The 16733-nt window shown below is 37.2% G+C and overlaps 1 protein-coding gene across 1 annotated transcript; it reads left to right on the top strand.

The window, feature by feature from the left end:
• The first annotated feature begins 7711 nt into the window (after nucleotides 1-7711).
• Nucleotides 7712-15972, top strand: LOC121383096. The gene is made up of 4 exons (XM_041512873.1): nucleotides 7712-7863; nucleotides 11239-11326; nucleotides 12576-12703; nucleotides 15579-15972. The coding sequence occupies exons 1-4, from the start codon at nucleotides 7809-7811 to the stop codon at nucleotides 15731-15733; spliced, it is 426 nt and encodes a 141-aa protein (XP_041368807.1). The 5' UTR covers nucleotides 7712-7808; the 3' UTR covers nucleotides 15734-15972.
• Nucleotides 15973-16733: the final 761 nt, after the last annotated feature.

A 16733-nucleotide genomic window follows, 5' to 3' on the forward strand; every position in this document is an offset into this window, starting at 1 on the left:
ATGCGGAAATGCATAAATGCACTTTTCCATTTCGTCTAAAAAAAACAAAAACATCATTTGCATGTTTTTACGGTTTCAAGTTTATGATGTGCGCCTTATATTATAAATTATAACCAGGTTAGATTTGTTAGCATTGAATGCAATTTTTGGCAGTTTCAGGGGTTGCAAACAACAATGTTTGCTTCATGGGCCCCAGCCGCAGTACGCTTTGTTTGTTGCAGCCCCTCTTACATCCCTGAAACTAAAGGTCCAAGCTAATTAATTAATTAATTATTAACGCCACCCCAGCACGAAACATACATCGGCTATTGGTTGTCAAACTATGGTCTACTATAAAACTAAAAATCACTCTAGTTGTTTTTGTAAACAATACCTGGCATATATACCACTGGTTTAAAGGGATCATATTTAATCAGTGTATGTAACCTTGTACAGTATATCAAAACAAGCAGTATGTGTGGTTGTCTCGATTGTTTCCAATTTTGGACTTTGTGAAAATACTTAGTGTTTTTGCTTTAAAATGACTGGAGTATGTTGAACACAATGTATTTTGATGATATATATATAGTTAGTTAGTTAGTTAGTTAGTTAGTTATTAATTTAGCACTTGATAGTTGTGAAGAGTTAATTCATTTCTAGTCAATTGAATATTGATTAGCAACTACTGTTTAATGTTTTAAAATTGTGTAGCGAACTCCAAAATGTATCATAGCGAATCGCAACAGGGTACTGGACAAAATGTTCCCTGAATTGATGTCATCATATCATTTATGATTAGAGATAAACATTTAAATTTAGTTTGTTATCTAAGGCGATTCCAGCTTAATGTGTTGGCTTATGAGAATGACATTCAGTTATATACGATGTAGTTGATTTCCACTTCATGGAATGAACAAATAACTATTACTGTATATTTGTGAAGGTACATTGTGTATCCTAAGATAATTTCATAATCCCTGTGCATGTCATTTTCTATACAGGACGCTCCTAGGCTAACAAACTGAAATCATTGTATAGGTACATGCAGTTTCATACTGTTTAAACGTACATGTATTATACATCCTTTTATAATAATTTTATCACCTAATTTGCTTTTTAAAAAAGAAAATATATTATTCCGGTAGGTTTGATGTGGTTAACACATAATTTCAAAAAGATGTTTGGTTTGTGTACTTTTTGTTAAAAATGTACATGTATTCCATTCATTCTTTTATAATAAAGCTTGTGCCTGTAATCCATTTTTTTTTAAAGAATATTTATTCCAGTTTCCAAATTACCTTTTCTTGAAAATATTTATTTATTCCAGTTTTCATTTTACTTTTTGAATAATTTTGTCCATAAACCAGTCATTAAAAGTTGAGTAATATTGGCCTAAATACATGTAATATAATTATAGTGAAAGAAAAAAAGAAATGTTTTATTTAACGACGCACTCAACACATTTTATTTATGGTTATATGGCGTCAGACATATGGTTACGGACCACACAGATTTTGAGAGGAAACCCGCTGTCGCCATTACATGGGCTACTCTTCCGATTAGCAGCAAGGGATCTTTTATGTGCACTTCCCACAGGCAGGATAGCACAAACCATGGCCTTTGTTGAACCAGTTATTGATCACTGGTCGGTGGTTTACACCTACCCATTGAGCCTTGCTCACTCACTCAGGGTTTGGAGTCGGTATCTGGATTAAAAATCCCATGCCTCGACTAGATCCGAACCCAGTACCTACTAACCTGTAGACCGATGGCCTACCACGATGCCACCGAGGCCGGTATAATTATAGTGAGTGCGAGTGAGTTTGCTTACTTTTCTTCAGTGAATTGTTTTGTCTCATGTTGTAATGACATACATATATCTAGTGAAACCCATCTAAACAGGACACTTATTGGACAAGTAAAATCATAGGCGTACTGGATCACATTTTTGTAAGGGGGGGAGGGGGGGAAGACAGGCTGATATTTTCCTGAATTAAAAAAAAATGCTTGAATCTGTGTAACAACATTTATTCATATTAGCATTATGGTTACATGCTACATGTGTATTTTTAACATGGATTGCAACTGATATTGTGGGTAGGATGATGGAAATACATAATAAAAGGTTTCAGACAAGTTCATTTTGCCTGAATATCTGTATCTCTTCTCCCTTCCTCCCCCCCCCCCCCCCCCCCCCCCCGGAATTTGAAGATTTGCTCCAGTTCTGGTGGGGGGGGGGGGGGGGGACAGTTGCTCCGCCTCCGCCTCCCTGTTCTGTATGCTTATAAGTAAAATGTCCAGTTTTAAGGGTATCTGGTATAGGGAGGTTACGTTCTGTACCGATATTTAAAAAGTACAGCAAAACCTGTCTTAAGCAGCCTCAGGGGACGTCTCAAAAGTTTGCCTTAATGTAGCAGCCTACTTAACACAGATTGTTAAGTTTATATAATTAAATTTGGATACTAATATAAAAATATTGTTTTGTTTTCTAATGTAAATATTTAATGTTGTTTAATGAGGTGCCACATGTAATGCTCAAAAAATTGTTGACATCCAGCCTGCACAGCTGCACAGTTGTAGAGTCCATAGTATTTGAACAAACTCTGTTTTGAAAATCTCGGTAAAATTAAAAATGATTATAATCTCAAAATGATTAAAGTTAAAAACAGACATGAGTTTTAAATCATCATTTTTAAAATGGTCATTAGTAATTAATATTCCTTTTTTGTCTCCAATTTCATGGAACAAATTATAAACTTCACTAAACTGTCGCAACTTTACAATCTCTGAAAAAAAGTAATTTTTGTTTAACGACACCATTAGAGCACATTGATTTATTAATCACCAGCTTTTGGATGTCAAACATTTGGTAATTTTGACAGTCTTAAAGAGGAAACCCTTTATATTTTCCCATTAGTTCAAAGTCCAAACACTTTTACATGCCCACATCTATTTGGTTCAAGCATGTTCTCCCTGGGTCCCATCTCTGGTATGACCAGTGGCTTGACCCAGGGCTGAGAAAGTTTTATGGGGTGAATTTTGATTATTTCGTTTATTTTAAATGAAGGAGCAGGTCTTGAATTTTGAAATTTGAGGCAATGTCCAAAAGTATTAAGTGCTGTAATTAAGTAATTTGAATTTAGCTGACGCTTTTTACCATTAGCAGTAAGGGATCCTTTATATGGTACTATCCCACAGACAGGATAGCACATACCACATCCTTTGACATACCAGTCGTAGTGCACTAGCTGGACCAAGAACTAGATGAGGATCATTGCCATACCGACCGTTCATCAGGCGAGCACTTTACTACTGGGCTACATCCTGCCCCTCTTTATCATTTCAAAGTGCAGTGCAAAAAGACATTCAAGAATGATGTGATAAGTTGCTTTAAAAAGCTTCATGAATTAGACCCATAAGCAATGACCTGCCTTGTTAATCAATGACGGCTTGCTGTTCAACAATGTAGTGGTGTCATTTCCACATTTAATTGGTTTAGACATTTGCTAGTTAACACTTAATGACATTATTTTAATTCCCTGACTAGCAGTGCCCACCTAGTGTTCATTGTTTGACTGTTCGTTTCTTTCATTATACAAGCAATCAAGGCCAAGCTGTGTGAAGTAATACATGTAAATATAGATTACTAGTATTACACAAGTGTGAAGGTCACACAAAATATCTATGGAAGTAGTTTGGGAATTGTTTTATTTCTCAAAGCGAAATTATTAATCTCAAATTTTTCTGAAACATTTTATTCAATACATAATTAAACTATAGACAGGGTGGGATCTAGCTCAATCGGTAGAGCGCTCAACCGAGGTGCTTACATCTTAGGATCGAAGTACCTCAATGGAGACAATTCTCCGATTGGGTTTTTCCCATTATAAACCGAGCCCCACATTTGCTACATCAAAGGACGTATTTCGTGGGGTTCCTGTCTGTGGGATGGTTAATTTAAAAGATCCCTTGCTACTAATGAAAACATGAAGTGGGTTTCCTTTAAGACTGGGGGTAAAAAAATACTAAATATTTGACATCCAGGACCAATAGCCGATGATTAATAAATTAAATGTCCTCTAGTGGTGTCGTTAAACAAAATAAATGTGCAGTGTTAGAGCTGGTTCAACATTTTTATGAGTATACATAGCATTCTATAATGAACAGAACTCACTGGCACTGGACTAGTTTGCATGATTTATTTGACTGTAGTTGACGAATATTAATTTTAATATGTACACATAAATGGTCAATTATAGCACATTTACTGTAGATTCATACAATGGCTTTATATTATAGATCTGGGCCTGTGCTTATAAAACTTGTTTTTAGAGTCCAGACTCAATCTCTAATGACATCAGACACATACAATTTGTATGGTGTTGTCATGACATTAGTGTATCAGTCTCTATTAGAGCTCAAGTCTACTCTAAAAGTTTCACAAGCACCAGGCCTGGTGCCAAATTCACAAACACCTTAACTTTATATTAAGGTTTGCAGTCTTATGTTTACAAGTGTTTTACACTATGGGAACCTGTGGGTTAAGAATCTTCTTATTTGCGTTAAATCTGTGAGACTGTTTTGCGTTTTCACATAATATTCCGTCTACATGAGGTACAGCTGTGGTAAGAGAATGGCTCATTTGGCATACATGTACTACTGCTCCAAGAAAATGTGTTTTTTTTCATTTACTTTCTGGAAAAGCGTAACCCAAAAACTAGACCCCCCCTCCTCCACAACAAACAATTTCCTGCACATGTGCCCGCCCAAATACACAAATAAAAACATTTTAAATATACACAAATATTTTGTTTCATCTTTACGATATAATTATGTATAATTTTCTACATGAAGTAGTTGTAAACATACATGTATGGCTGCAAAACATAAAGTTACAATATTTTGTAAATTTGTCTCCAGGCTATTGTCTACAAGAAGACAATATGGATATTATTGTTAGAATTCAGGAAGAACTATTATTATATAATATATATTATATATATATTGTTTTGTTTATTAATTTTTTATTCTTATTTATTCATATTAATACATCTGTCTAGTTCAAAGAGTTACTTTTCAATTTTCTACTTGTTCAGTAACACATAATTATTTTAAGACCAATGTATGTTTCTGTATATATGTAATTGAAAATAAATTTGACATTTAAAAAACTTAAAAAATTATATCATACTCAAATAAGTCTTGTAGCAAAAAAACTTTTAAAAAACAACAAACAAAACACAAACATAACAAACAAAAAACAAACTACAGACAAAAATCTGACAAATCACATCCGTTTTTACAGGAAGGAATGTTTTATTTAACAACTCACAAGACCTTTTAATTATGGTTTTATGGCACCATGCATATGGTTAAGAGTCTCTAGTTGTATTGACAGATGCCTTATTTACAGACATATTGTCCATATTGTCTTTCATGTATTTCATTACAACTCATGAGAGTGATGTAAAGATATATAATTTGAAAAAATAAATATGGTTGCTTCTTTTGTTTTGGATTTTTCTTAACTGTTTTAACATTAAAACTTGTTTTTGCAAAACCATGACTGAACATGGCCAGTTCTGTCTGAAAGTCCTCGATATAAAGATCACTCGCTGCATTTTGCATATCTCATGTGGAGGTACGGGATTCATACTCTCACTCGTAAGAAAACTAGGTGGTGCGTTTCTAAAGGAGTTCAGTTTATATATCCCTCTCTCTCTCTGTCGCTGTGTGTGTGTCTGTCTCTCTCTCTCTCTCTCTCTCTCTCTCTCTCTCTCTCTCTCTCTCTCTCTCTCTCTCTCTCTCTCTCTCTCTCTCTCTCTCTCTCTCTCTCGGTCTCGGTCTCGGTCTCGGTCTCGGTCTGGATCAAGTGTCAAAAATGGAAATAATGTGAGGTGGTAAACTGCTCTAATTTTTTAAAAGTGGATGTAACTAGTTCCAGTTGTCAACCCTTGATATACACTTTCTCTCAGACAAGATATATGAAAAACATACTATGGTCTTTTATGTACAGGTTGTTAGGAAAAAACTTTAGTCCATTGAAAGGATCAAAGTTTGTTTTATTTAACAACAAAGCTAGAGTTTATTTTTTGTTAATCATCGGCTATTGATTGATTGATTGACATTTGTTAAGTTTGACGTTTAGTCTTAGTGAGGAAACCGTTGTGGTGCACTGGCTGGACAAATATAGAAATCACATTTATATTTTTGCGAACACGTTGATGCTTCTCCCATGTAAATTATTGCTGAACTCGAAACATTGCATAAATATATCAATATAGAGTGGCGTCACGTGTTTTCGATCGGCTAAGCGAAACATACATAACGCCATTCCACCTGAGAAGGATAAAGCCGATATCTTAAGGCAGTAACCGGTTATTTTATTTATCCTGCATTCCAGCAAGAAAAGTTATTCCAGTTTTTGTATCCTGACTGTATGGGTGTTGAAGCGGATAAGAAACGTTCTCGCGTTGTGCAAAAATAGCGATGTTTTTCCTGTTGTTTTTGACTAAAACATAACGTAATGCATATATTCACGATTGAAACAAAAACATCATTAGTTTAGTTGTCTAAACTGTAACATTCTAACCTTTTTCGTTGAGGTATGGTTTTGAAGTGGAACATTCATTTCAACTTATTTTCGTGCTTATAGCCAATTAAGGTTCAAGCGCGCTGTCCTGGTCACACAACTCAGCTGTCTGGGTTGTCTGTCCAGGGCAGAGGGTTAGTAAGAGAAAAGAGGGTGTAGTGGTCTTACACCTATCCAATGAGTCGTTAAAACTCGCTCTGGGTGGGAGCCGGTACCGATTTGCGAACCCAGTAACTATGAGCCTTATATCCGGTGTCTTAACCACGACGCCACCGAGGCCGGATAACGTCTAAATGACCGATATTCAAGAACAATTATTCCAAACAACTAGAAACGATGTGTGGCCAGCGGTCCACAGATTCCATATTAAAAATACACGCCAAAAACAGCAGTAGTGTGTATATATATATATATTCTTCCCCCCAAAAATAAAAATTTACAATTGCCAAAACTGTAAGGTATATTAGCTGTGGGGAATCGTTATATGATAATAGTGAATTAATTGGGCAAACATTACAACCGGTAGTTCAGTATTACATTAGGTTTTATGACCACCAATGATCTTGAAAGACGGTTGGGGTCAGAAGTGAATTTGAAAGCTGACGTTTTTTTTATCAGTAAATCGCAAATTCAAACAATAAAAATGACTAAAACCAAAACAATAACAACTGTATGATCAACACAATGAAAAAGATTGACAGAAATAATGTTCTACAGTGATTAATGGACCTTCCTGGAAATTGTCAAAATCGAGAATGACACCCCACGCACGTGTACGGGGCAACTGCGTGATGCACGTGCAAACTATGGAATGTGTTTCGGTTTATTGATAAACAGACCTGAACGTTCTTTACCAGGATGTCTGTGGTCAAAACATATGTTCGGTCTAATAGTTGATATTAACATTAATATTTCAGGTTCCCGTACTTTTTTTTTTGAAGAGTATGTATATTACAATCGATTACGATTACTGATTACGATTACCCCCATCTCTGATATATATATATATATATATATGTATAGTACATTTGTATTACTGCGTCTCACATTGGTAAACATGAAACCTGAATAGACGATACTCATGTCACCGAATATGTACCTTTTAACAGCCAGTTATTGGCTGACGCTATCCGACCCGGTTGTCATATTACGTATTGTTGGTGTTTTCGCCAGGTAGCCTATTCGTGGCATTCGATGCGAAACGGGGACATTTTAAAAGCACAAAGAAAACAGTCAAATGTCCGCCATGTTGATATTGAAATATTTCAGCTTTCTTTTGTTCACTGTTGGTGGTAAGTCTATAATTGTTTGTTTTGAAATAGGTATTGTGTGTTCATTAGCTAAGCTGTACGCCAGTTTGTCCTTTGTAAATAAATACAAATTTTAAGATGAGCAGTTTTCGCTTTATCTGGAACTAAAGCTTATAGGTCCTACTCTGCAACAAGCTTCACATGACGTGTTGTTTTGTTTTTCATTCTTTGTTCCTTTCTTTGTTTACATATACTGCACGCACGCACACACACGCGCGCGCACACACATACATGTGCACACACACGCACACATGTACATACATCTATACATATATATAGTCGAGCACCGTTGTGTCGAACTTGCTTGAGTCGATATATCGCTTGTATCGATATTAATGGCCGGTCCCGGCAAAAACGTGTATTAAGTATCATGGGGGTTTTTGGGGTTTTTTTTATCTCGGTTGAATCGATACGTTTGAGTCGATATTATCTTTGTGTTGATATATATTTTTTGGTCCCAATGTAGACATTTATATGGACAAAAAAAATTCTCCATGTGTCGATTTAAATATTATGTGTTAAAATAAATAAAATATTTTAAAAGGTAGTTATGAATTGCGCGGTCTGAAATTAATGCCGTACCGGTAGTGTGAGCATGTAAGCAACCATCAAAAGAGATGCTCACATTTGACTGTAAACATACGATTTGTACATGTAGTTACTGTAACAAAGGAAGGAAGGAAATATTTTATTTAACGACACACTCAACACATTTTATTTACGGATATATGGCGTCAGACATATGGTTAAGAACAACACACATATTGAGAGAGGAAACCCGCTGTCGCCACTTCATGGGCTACTCTTTTGGATTAAAGGCTAAAGGCTAAAAGGACTTTACGTGCACATTCAGAGCAAGCTGTTGTAGCGCACGCCTATACTGGGCGCAGGGACCGGCCATAGCCGGATCTCTCTGTCCAGGACAGGAGTTTGGATTAGCAGCAAGGGATCTTTTATATGCACCATCCCATAGACAGGATATCACATACCACTGCCTTTTATGTACCAGTCGTGGTGCACTGGCTGGAACAAGAAATAGCCCAATGGGCCCACTGACGGGGGTCGATCCCAAACCGACCGCGCATCAAGCGAGCGCTTTACCACTGGGCTACGTCTCGCCCCTTACTGTACCAATTCCCGTGTAAGATAAACGAATGAAATGATCTAAACCATTGAACAAGATACTAAAATGGTCTAATAAAAGGAAATGCTAGCAGACGACGATTGTTACAGAATGCAGTGTGACTTGTGGCTTTGAGAAATTGTGGACTTGTAAAGGTAGGTTAACAAAGAAGACAGCGATATCGGTGTGTATTCAATGACACTACTGTTTCCGCTACGATGATTTCCTTATGGCAACCGAGTCAAGAGATTCGGGTATGACCCGGACGACAGCACTGTCAAAGAGACGTTAGCTACTCTTGGCCCTGTTATATCTGAAGTTGATTGTAACGGTAAATGGCGAGACGTCGATGTGTAAACGTTTGACCTCTGCAGCTTTGATGTCACAAACCAATGCACGACAAATATTATTCCTATACTTTAGTAGTTGTGAATTTTTCATTTGTTCTTCAAAAAACATTTCGTATAATTGTATTTTGTTATTATAACGTTCTTATAAATTCATTGTTAAAAACAAAATTAAGATTGTTCTAACGTCCACAGTGATTTTAATTTCACAATCTATAGAAATTAAGAAAATTATGAACTTTGTTCAGAACGTGCAGAGCGGTACAGTAGCATAATAATTTTCATTGGCTTAAATAAAAAAATGTATGATTCGATAAAAATAATGTTTTATATCTTTTTGACCTTTTTAATTTGTACATTTTTGTTTACATATTTGACTTAACGTTTGAGTCGATATTTGGTTAACTCGATATTTGTATATGGTCCCCACGATATTGACACAACGGTGCTCGACTGTATACATACATACATACATACATACATACATACATGCATGCATTACATATACAGTTAAACCCACCTAACAACCACCCCGGTTCTAAGACCACCCGCTATAAAGACCCAATATTTGAAAGACTGGAACATTTCCTTATTATTTTAGAGTAAAAGTACTTCAGTATTAAAACCATACCGCTATTACGGATTACGACCAGTACAGTCAGACCCAAAGGTTTTTTTGGGGGTTTTTGTGTGGTTTTTTTGTGTGGGGGGGGGGGGGGGGGGGGGGGGGGGGGTGTTTGGTGCTGTTTTGTATTTTGCTGAATAGGTTTTGCGATCATTAGATGTTCGTTTGTTGAAAATAAATAAATATTTTAAGTTTATCAGTTGGTTTGAGACAAAGTTGAGACAAAGTGCAAACATCCTCTGATAGGGGTCGGGGTTTTGTTTGTTGTTGTCGTTAATAGTTTCAGTTCGGCTTAAACATCAAAAGAAAAAGAAAAGTGTTTTGAAAATAAGCAAAATATTATATTTATGTGTTATATGTAAACATACTGGTCAGTATATAAATAAAACAGCAATAGTTACTAATTGGAGGCCCCTCTTGTATGCATGTAATATTAAAATATATAGAAAATATAATTTCACACTCCGAGGATGGCATTATTCACTATGTTTGTGTGTGCATGCGTGTGTGCGTGTGTGCGTGTGCATATGAATAGACAGACAGAAAAAAAGCGCACATATATACAGATAAACTGATAGATAGACAGACAGACAGATAGGTATGATAAATAGATAAGATAGATAGATAGACAGACAGATAGATAAGACAAGATAAGATAAGATAGACAGATAATATAGATACTAGTATATAGATAGATAGACAGACAGACAGACAGGAAGACAGACAGCCAGCCAGGCAGACAGACAGACATATAGATAAGATAAAGATAAGATAAGATAAGATAAGATAAGATAGACAGATAATATAGATACTAGTAGATAGATAGATAGATAGATAGATAGATAGACAGACAGACAGACAGGCAGACAGACAGGTAGGCAGACAGACAGGCAGACAGACAGACAGGTAGGTAGGCAGGCAGACAGACATATAGATAAGATAAGATAGAGAGATAAGATAGACAGATAATATAGATACTAATAGATAGACAGACAGACAGACAGACAGATAGATAGATAGATAGATAGATAGATAGATAGATAAGATAAGATAAGATAAGATAAGATAGAGACTTATAATATAGATACTAGTAGATAGACAGACAGACAGACAGGAAGACAGACAGACAGCCAGGCAGACAGACATACATATAGATAAGATAAGATAAGATAAGATAGACAGATAATATAGATATATAGTTTAAATTTCTCTTAAACCTGGTTTTGAGGATATACAGAGAATACTGCATTCCTTTCTTTCAGTTACTGAGGCTCTTTACGAGTGCACCTATTCAGACGGACGAACGCTCACCTGTGATGAATGTTGTGAACATGACTGCTGTGCATGGACGTAAGTAAAATGTATCATAGTTACAAGTGCTATGTTTAGCTATTTTGTATTTATTTGTGATAAATAACTACACTTAAATCGATTTCAAACATAACGGGTACAAAAATATAAAATAAAATAAAATAAAATAAACTCTTGAATATAGAAAGTGTACTGTGCTTGCAGGCTTGTTAAGACCTCTTTGTAATAAGTACTCTTTTTGTAATAAAAACGACCCATTTTGTAATAAGTACCCTTTTTGTAATAATAAAAACGACCCATTCTTTAATAAAATTGGGCCCATTTTTTAATAATAATAATAATAATAATAATAATAGTGATAATAACATGACGTATAAAATCAATAAAGCATCTCGGATGGTATTTCCACTAACGTATTGCATATTTAAAATCGGGTTATGCTGCTGTGTCGTTAATCATACCTTTTCTGTTCTATGTCAAACTATTGTATTACATTTACATTGTGGCATGCTATTACCAATTTCCCGCTTTTTAAAATTCTAGTTTTTCTACGGTTTGTGCTTGGATTGTAGGATCGAATTTCTCGGCGGAAAAGTCCGCTCACCTTTTCCAACCAGTGCCCCTCGACTGGCGTATCATTAGGTCGTGGTATGTGCTATCTTGTCTGTGGAACAGTGCATATAAAAGATCCCTTGCTACTAATGAAAAAAAGTGTAGCGGGTTTCGTCTAAAAATTAAGCATCATAAGTACGAAATGTTTGAAATCCAATTGCCGATAATCAACATCAATACGCTATAGTGTCGTAGTTACAAAAAAAAAAAAAAAAGACTTAGAGAAGAATACATGAGTGGCTGTTAGATGCCATTTATTTCACAACGAGTTGTTTTAAAATGTATCTAACGAGCGAAAGCGAGTTTGATACGTTTTTAAACGAGTTGTAAGATAAATGGTATCTAACGAACACGAATGTATTATTCTATTTCTTACATATCCTCAAAAAACAGATTTTAAGCGAATTTTAAAATCTTTTTCGACTAAAAGTTATTTACAGCTTTTGCACCGTGATTGTCAGGTTAACTATACGTCACAATGTAATCGATTTCCATCGTGTAGTTTTTCATTGGATATATGGCAGTGGTGACCTGGTCATCACCTAGGAGCAGCCAGTCGTATGTTTTCAAATTGCTAACACACGTACACGTATAAACAACCATGTATTATCAAAAATAACGCATGGTGTTCATACCAACGGATGTGTATGAAATTTATTTTAATTCTATTTTTCAGATCGGCTCACACCTATGGAATCGGTATAGGTGCTGGATTTTTTTTTTCCGTTGGCATTGCCATCGGAATATGTCGGTGTATTCGCAGACGGCGGACTCTGGCAGCGTTATCGACCACCACCACACCACGTAAGGAAGCTTTCATGTCATTTCGAACAGGGTTTGTGGGTGGATGTGGGGAGAGTGCGTTTGCTCGCGTGATATAAGGGTGATTATGTAGGTGTATGTTGGAGGGTGTGGGGAGGGTGGGTTTGCTTGCGTGATATAAGAGTGATTATGTAGGTGTATGATGGAGTGTGTAGGGAGAGTGGGTTTGCTCGCGTGATATAAGAGTGATTATGTAGGTGTATGTTGGAGTGTGTGGGGAGGGTGAGTTTGCTCCTGTGATGTAAGGGTCAATAAGTAGGTGTATGTTGGTGTGTGTGGGGAGGGTGGGTTTGCTGGCATGATGTAAGGGTCAATATGTAGGTGTATGTTGGTGTGTGTGGGGAGGGTGGGTTTGCTGGCGTGGTGTAAGGGTCAATATGTAGGTGTATGTTGGTGTGTGTGGGGAAGGTGGGTTTGCTGGCGTGATGTAAGGGTCAATATGTAGGTGTATGTTGGAGAGTGTGGGGAGGATTGGTACGCTGGCGTGATGTAAGGGTCAATATGTAGTTGTATGTTGGTGTGTGTGGGAAGGGTGGGTATGCTGGCGTGATGTAACGGTCGATATGTAGGTGTATGTTGGTGTGTGTGGGGAGGGTGGGTTTGCTCCTGTGATGTAAGGGTCAATAAGCAGGTGTATGTTGGTGTGTGTGGGGAGGGTGGGTTTGCTTGCGTGATATAAGAGTGATTATGTAGGTGTATGATGGAGTGTGTAGGGAGAGTGGGTTTGCTCGCGTGATATAAGAGTGATTATGTAGGTGTATGTTGGAGTGTGTGGGGAGGGTGAGTTTGTTCCTGTGATGTAAGGGTCAATAAGTAGGTGTATGTTGGTGTGTGTGGGGAGGGTGGGTTTGCTGGCATGATGTAAGGGTCAATATGTAGGTGTATGTTGGTGTGTGTGGGGAGGGTGGGTTTGCTGGCGTGGTGTAAGGGTCAATATGTAGGTGTATGTTGGTGTGTGTGGGGAAGGTGGGTTTGCTGGCGTGATGTAAGGGTCAATATGTAGGTGTATGTTGGAGAGTGTGGGGAGGATTGGTACGCTGGCGTGATGTAAGGGTCAATATGTAGTTGTATGTTGGTGTGTGTGGGAAGGGTGGGTTTGCTGGCGTGATGTAACGGTCGATATGTAGGTGTATGTTGGTGTGTGTGGGGAGGGTGGGTTTGCTCCTGTGATGTAAGGGTCAATAAGCAGGTGTATGTTGGTGTGTGTGGGGAGGGTGGGTTTGCTTGCGTGATATAAGAGTGATTATGTAGGTGTATGATGGAGTGTGTAGGGAGAGTGGGTTTGCTCGCGTGATATAAGAGTGATTATGTAGGTGTATGTTGGAGTGTGTGGGGAGGGTGAGTTTGCTCCTGTGATGTAAGGGTCAATAAGTAGGTGTATGTTGGTGTGTGTGGGGAGGGTGGGTTTGCTGGCATGATGTAAGGGTCAATATGTAGGTGTATGTTGGTGTGTGTGGGGAGGGTGGGTTTGCTGGCGTGATGTAAGGGTCAATATGTAGGTGTATGTTGGTGTGTGTGGGGAGGGTGGGTTTGCTGGCGTGATGTAAGGGTCAATATGTAGGTGTATGTTGGTGTGTGTGAGGAGGGTGGGTTTTCTGGCGTGATGTAAGGGTCAATATGTCGGTGTATGTTGGAGAGTGTGAGGAGGATGGGTATGCTGGCGTGATGTAAGGGTCAATATGTAGTTGTATGTTGGTGTGTGTGGGGAGGGTGGGTTTGCTGGCGTGATGTAACGGTCGATATGTAGGTGTATGTTGGTGTGTGTCGGGATGGTGGGTTTGCTCATGTGATGTAAGGGTCAATAAGTAGGTGTATGTTGGTGTGTGTGGGGAGGGTGGGTTTGCTGGCGTGATGTAAGGGTCAATATGTAAGTGTGTGTTGGAGAGTGTGGGGAGGGTGGGTTTGCTGGCGTGATGTAAGGGTCAATATGTAGGTGTATGTTGGTGTGTGTGGGGAGAGGGGGTTTGCTGGCGTGATGTAAGGGTCAATATGTGGGTGTATGTGGGGAGGGTGGGTTTGCCCACGTAATATAAGGATCAATATGTAGGTGTTTGTTGGAGTGTGTGGGGAGAGGGGGTTTGCTCGTTTGATGTAAGGGTCAATATGTAGATGTGTGTTGCTGGAGACGGTGGACTGTAGCAGTGAGATTCACCACCACCACACCACGTAATGAACCTTTCAGGTCCTTTCGAACAGGGTTTGTGTGAGAGGGTGGCTTTGCTCACGTGAATGTGTATGTGTTAGCGTGTACGGGTGATCACTAATAATCGAATTTAAATACAAAGTCTGTTTTTTGTCTGGCATGTGTGTAACTACTGTACACACATTTGCGATGCTTTAGCACATATTTATAAGATAAACAGTTTCGCAAATTAGGCCCTAAATGTTGTACACTAATGTTTTTTTATACGATAATATGCAGCTTGCTTAATGTGTTTCATATTTGCACAAGTGTTAAGTTCAACCGCTGTAATCACAAGTAAAAGTAAAATATTACGGTGCTGATCAAATACTTTTTGTAACTACATATTACATTTGCGATGATTATACATGCGTAAAGAAAAACAGCTTTTGTTATGGTAATATTAGCTTGTTTAATGAATTTGATATGTGCCTATTCTAGATGAACACTACATTTTATTTGGAGATATGAAATTATTTGATATACTTTAAATTTTCCTATTCTAAATGTAGTACACTAAAATGTTTTACAATAATATGCAACTTGTTTAGTACACTTTATATTTGCTTATTTAAGTTATGTTGCAGGTCTATATGCGGGTTTTACCGCTAATTTTAACCACTGTATTTACAAATAAAAATAAGTTATTAAAGTGTTTTTCAAACATCATTTCAGGGTTGGCGGTTGTGACCGTTACTAGACAAGCGATGCCAGGAAGAGGAGGAGCCACCCCAGGGCCTGTTAACCCCCCAACGTACAGTCCTCCTGCACAGGAGAATACCAAGAACGCGCAAATTCCGAAGGATGCTGTCTACTCGTACAACCAGTGATTGTTGTCAACGTCATACATAACATCATGACGTCATTGTATTTTTTATTATATATAATAATGATAGTTTATTATAGTAGTGAAATATCTAACTTTATTATACAAGTAGCAGTAAACTATTTAAATATAATTACAAACTTTCCGAATTTATACGATTTACTGTATTCTGATTTGCTGACGTCACTAAAAAACCAAGCGTTATCCTTCCATAAACCTCATAAAAATACGTCATCACGGAAGACCAAGATCGAAATAACCGCATAACACCAACAGTCACTACACGTAAACAAAAGTTAATATCAAGGTCACTTTGCGATAGAAAAACACAAGACAAATCTGCACATGAAATTGTTTCATTTTTTAAAAAGAAGTAGTAATAAAGATATATACACTGATTTTGTTGATTCAATACTTATTTTTATTTTTAGCGGACAATTTCCAATAGTATGTATACATGTATTCCTACGCTTATTTACAGAAAATGGTTGACGGTAAGAACGAAAGAAATTATTTTTGAGTGTTTTAAGGTACACTTCTTGTACTGTTTGTAATTATAAGAATTGTTTCTAATTTTTTAGGAATTTATCGATGTATAAAAGTCACAAATGTAGTATAAAATCGCGTAGCGTAGCGAAGCGATTTTATACCATTTGTGACTTTTATACATCGATAAATTCCTAAAAAATGAGAAACAATTCTTATATAGAGATTCTATTATTGGGACACCCCACCCCACCCCACCCCGGAAAGACCCCTGGACTAGTCATATAAAGTGTTTTGAACGCAATAGTACACTCTTGTTAATAGGCACCTTCTTGCTGTAATGTCAATATTGGTAATTTCACTCTATATATCTGGTGATCCTGGTGGTAGTTTCAAATGAGTTTTATATGAAATAGAAAAGATATGTTCCAGGGGCGGATCCAGGATTTTTTTTTAAGGAGGGATGGACAAAATTCCAATACTGGAGTTCGAGAAAATATTTAAAAAAAAATAACCAG

This window comes from Gigantopelta aegis, chromosome 10 (assembly GCF_016097555.1).
Source record: "Gigantopelta aegis isolate Gae_Host chromosome 10, Gae_host_genome, whole genome shotgun sequence".
Classification (NCBI taxonomy): Eukaryota; Metazoa; Mollusca; class Gastropoda; order Neomphalida; family Peltospiridae; genus Gigantopelta; species Gigantopelta aegis.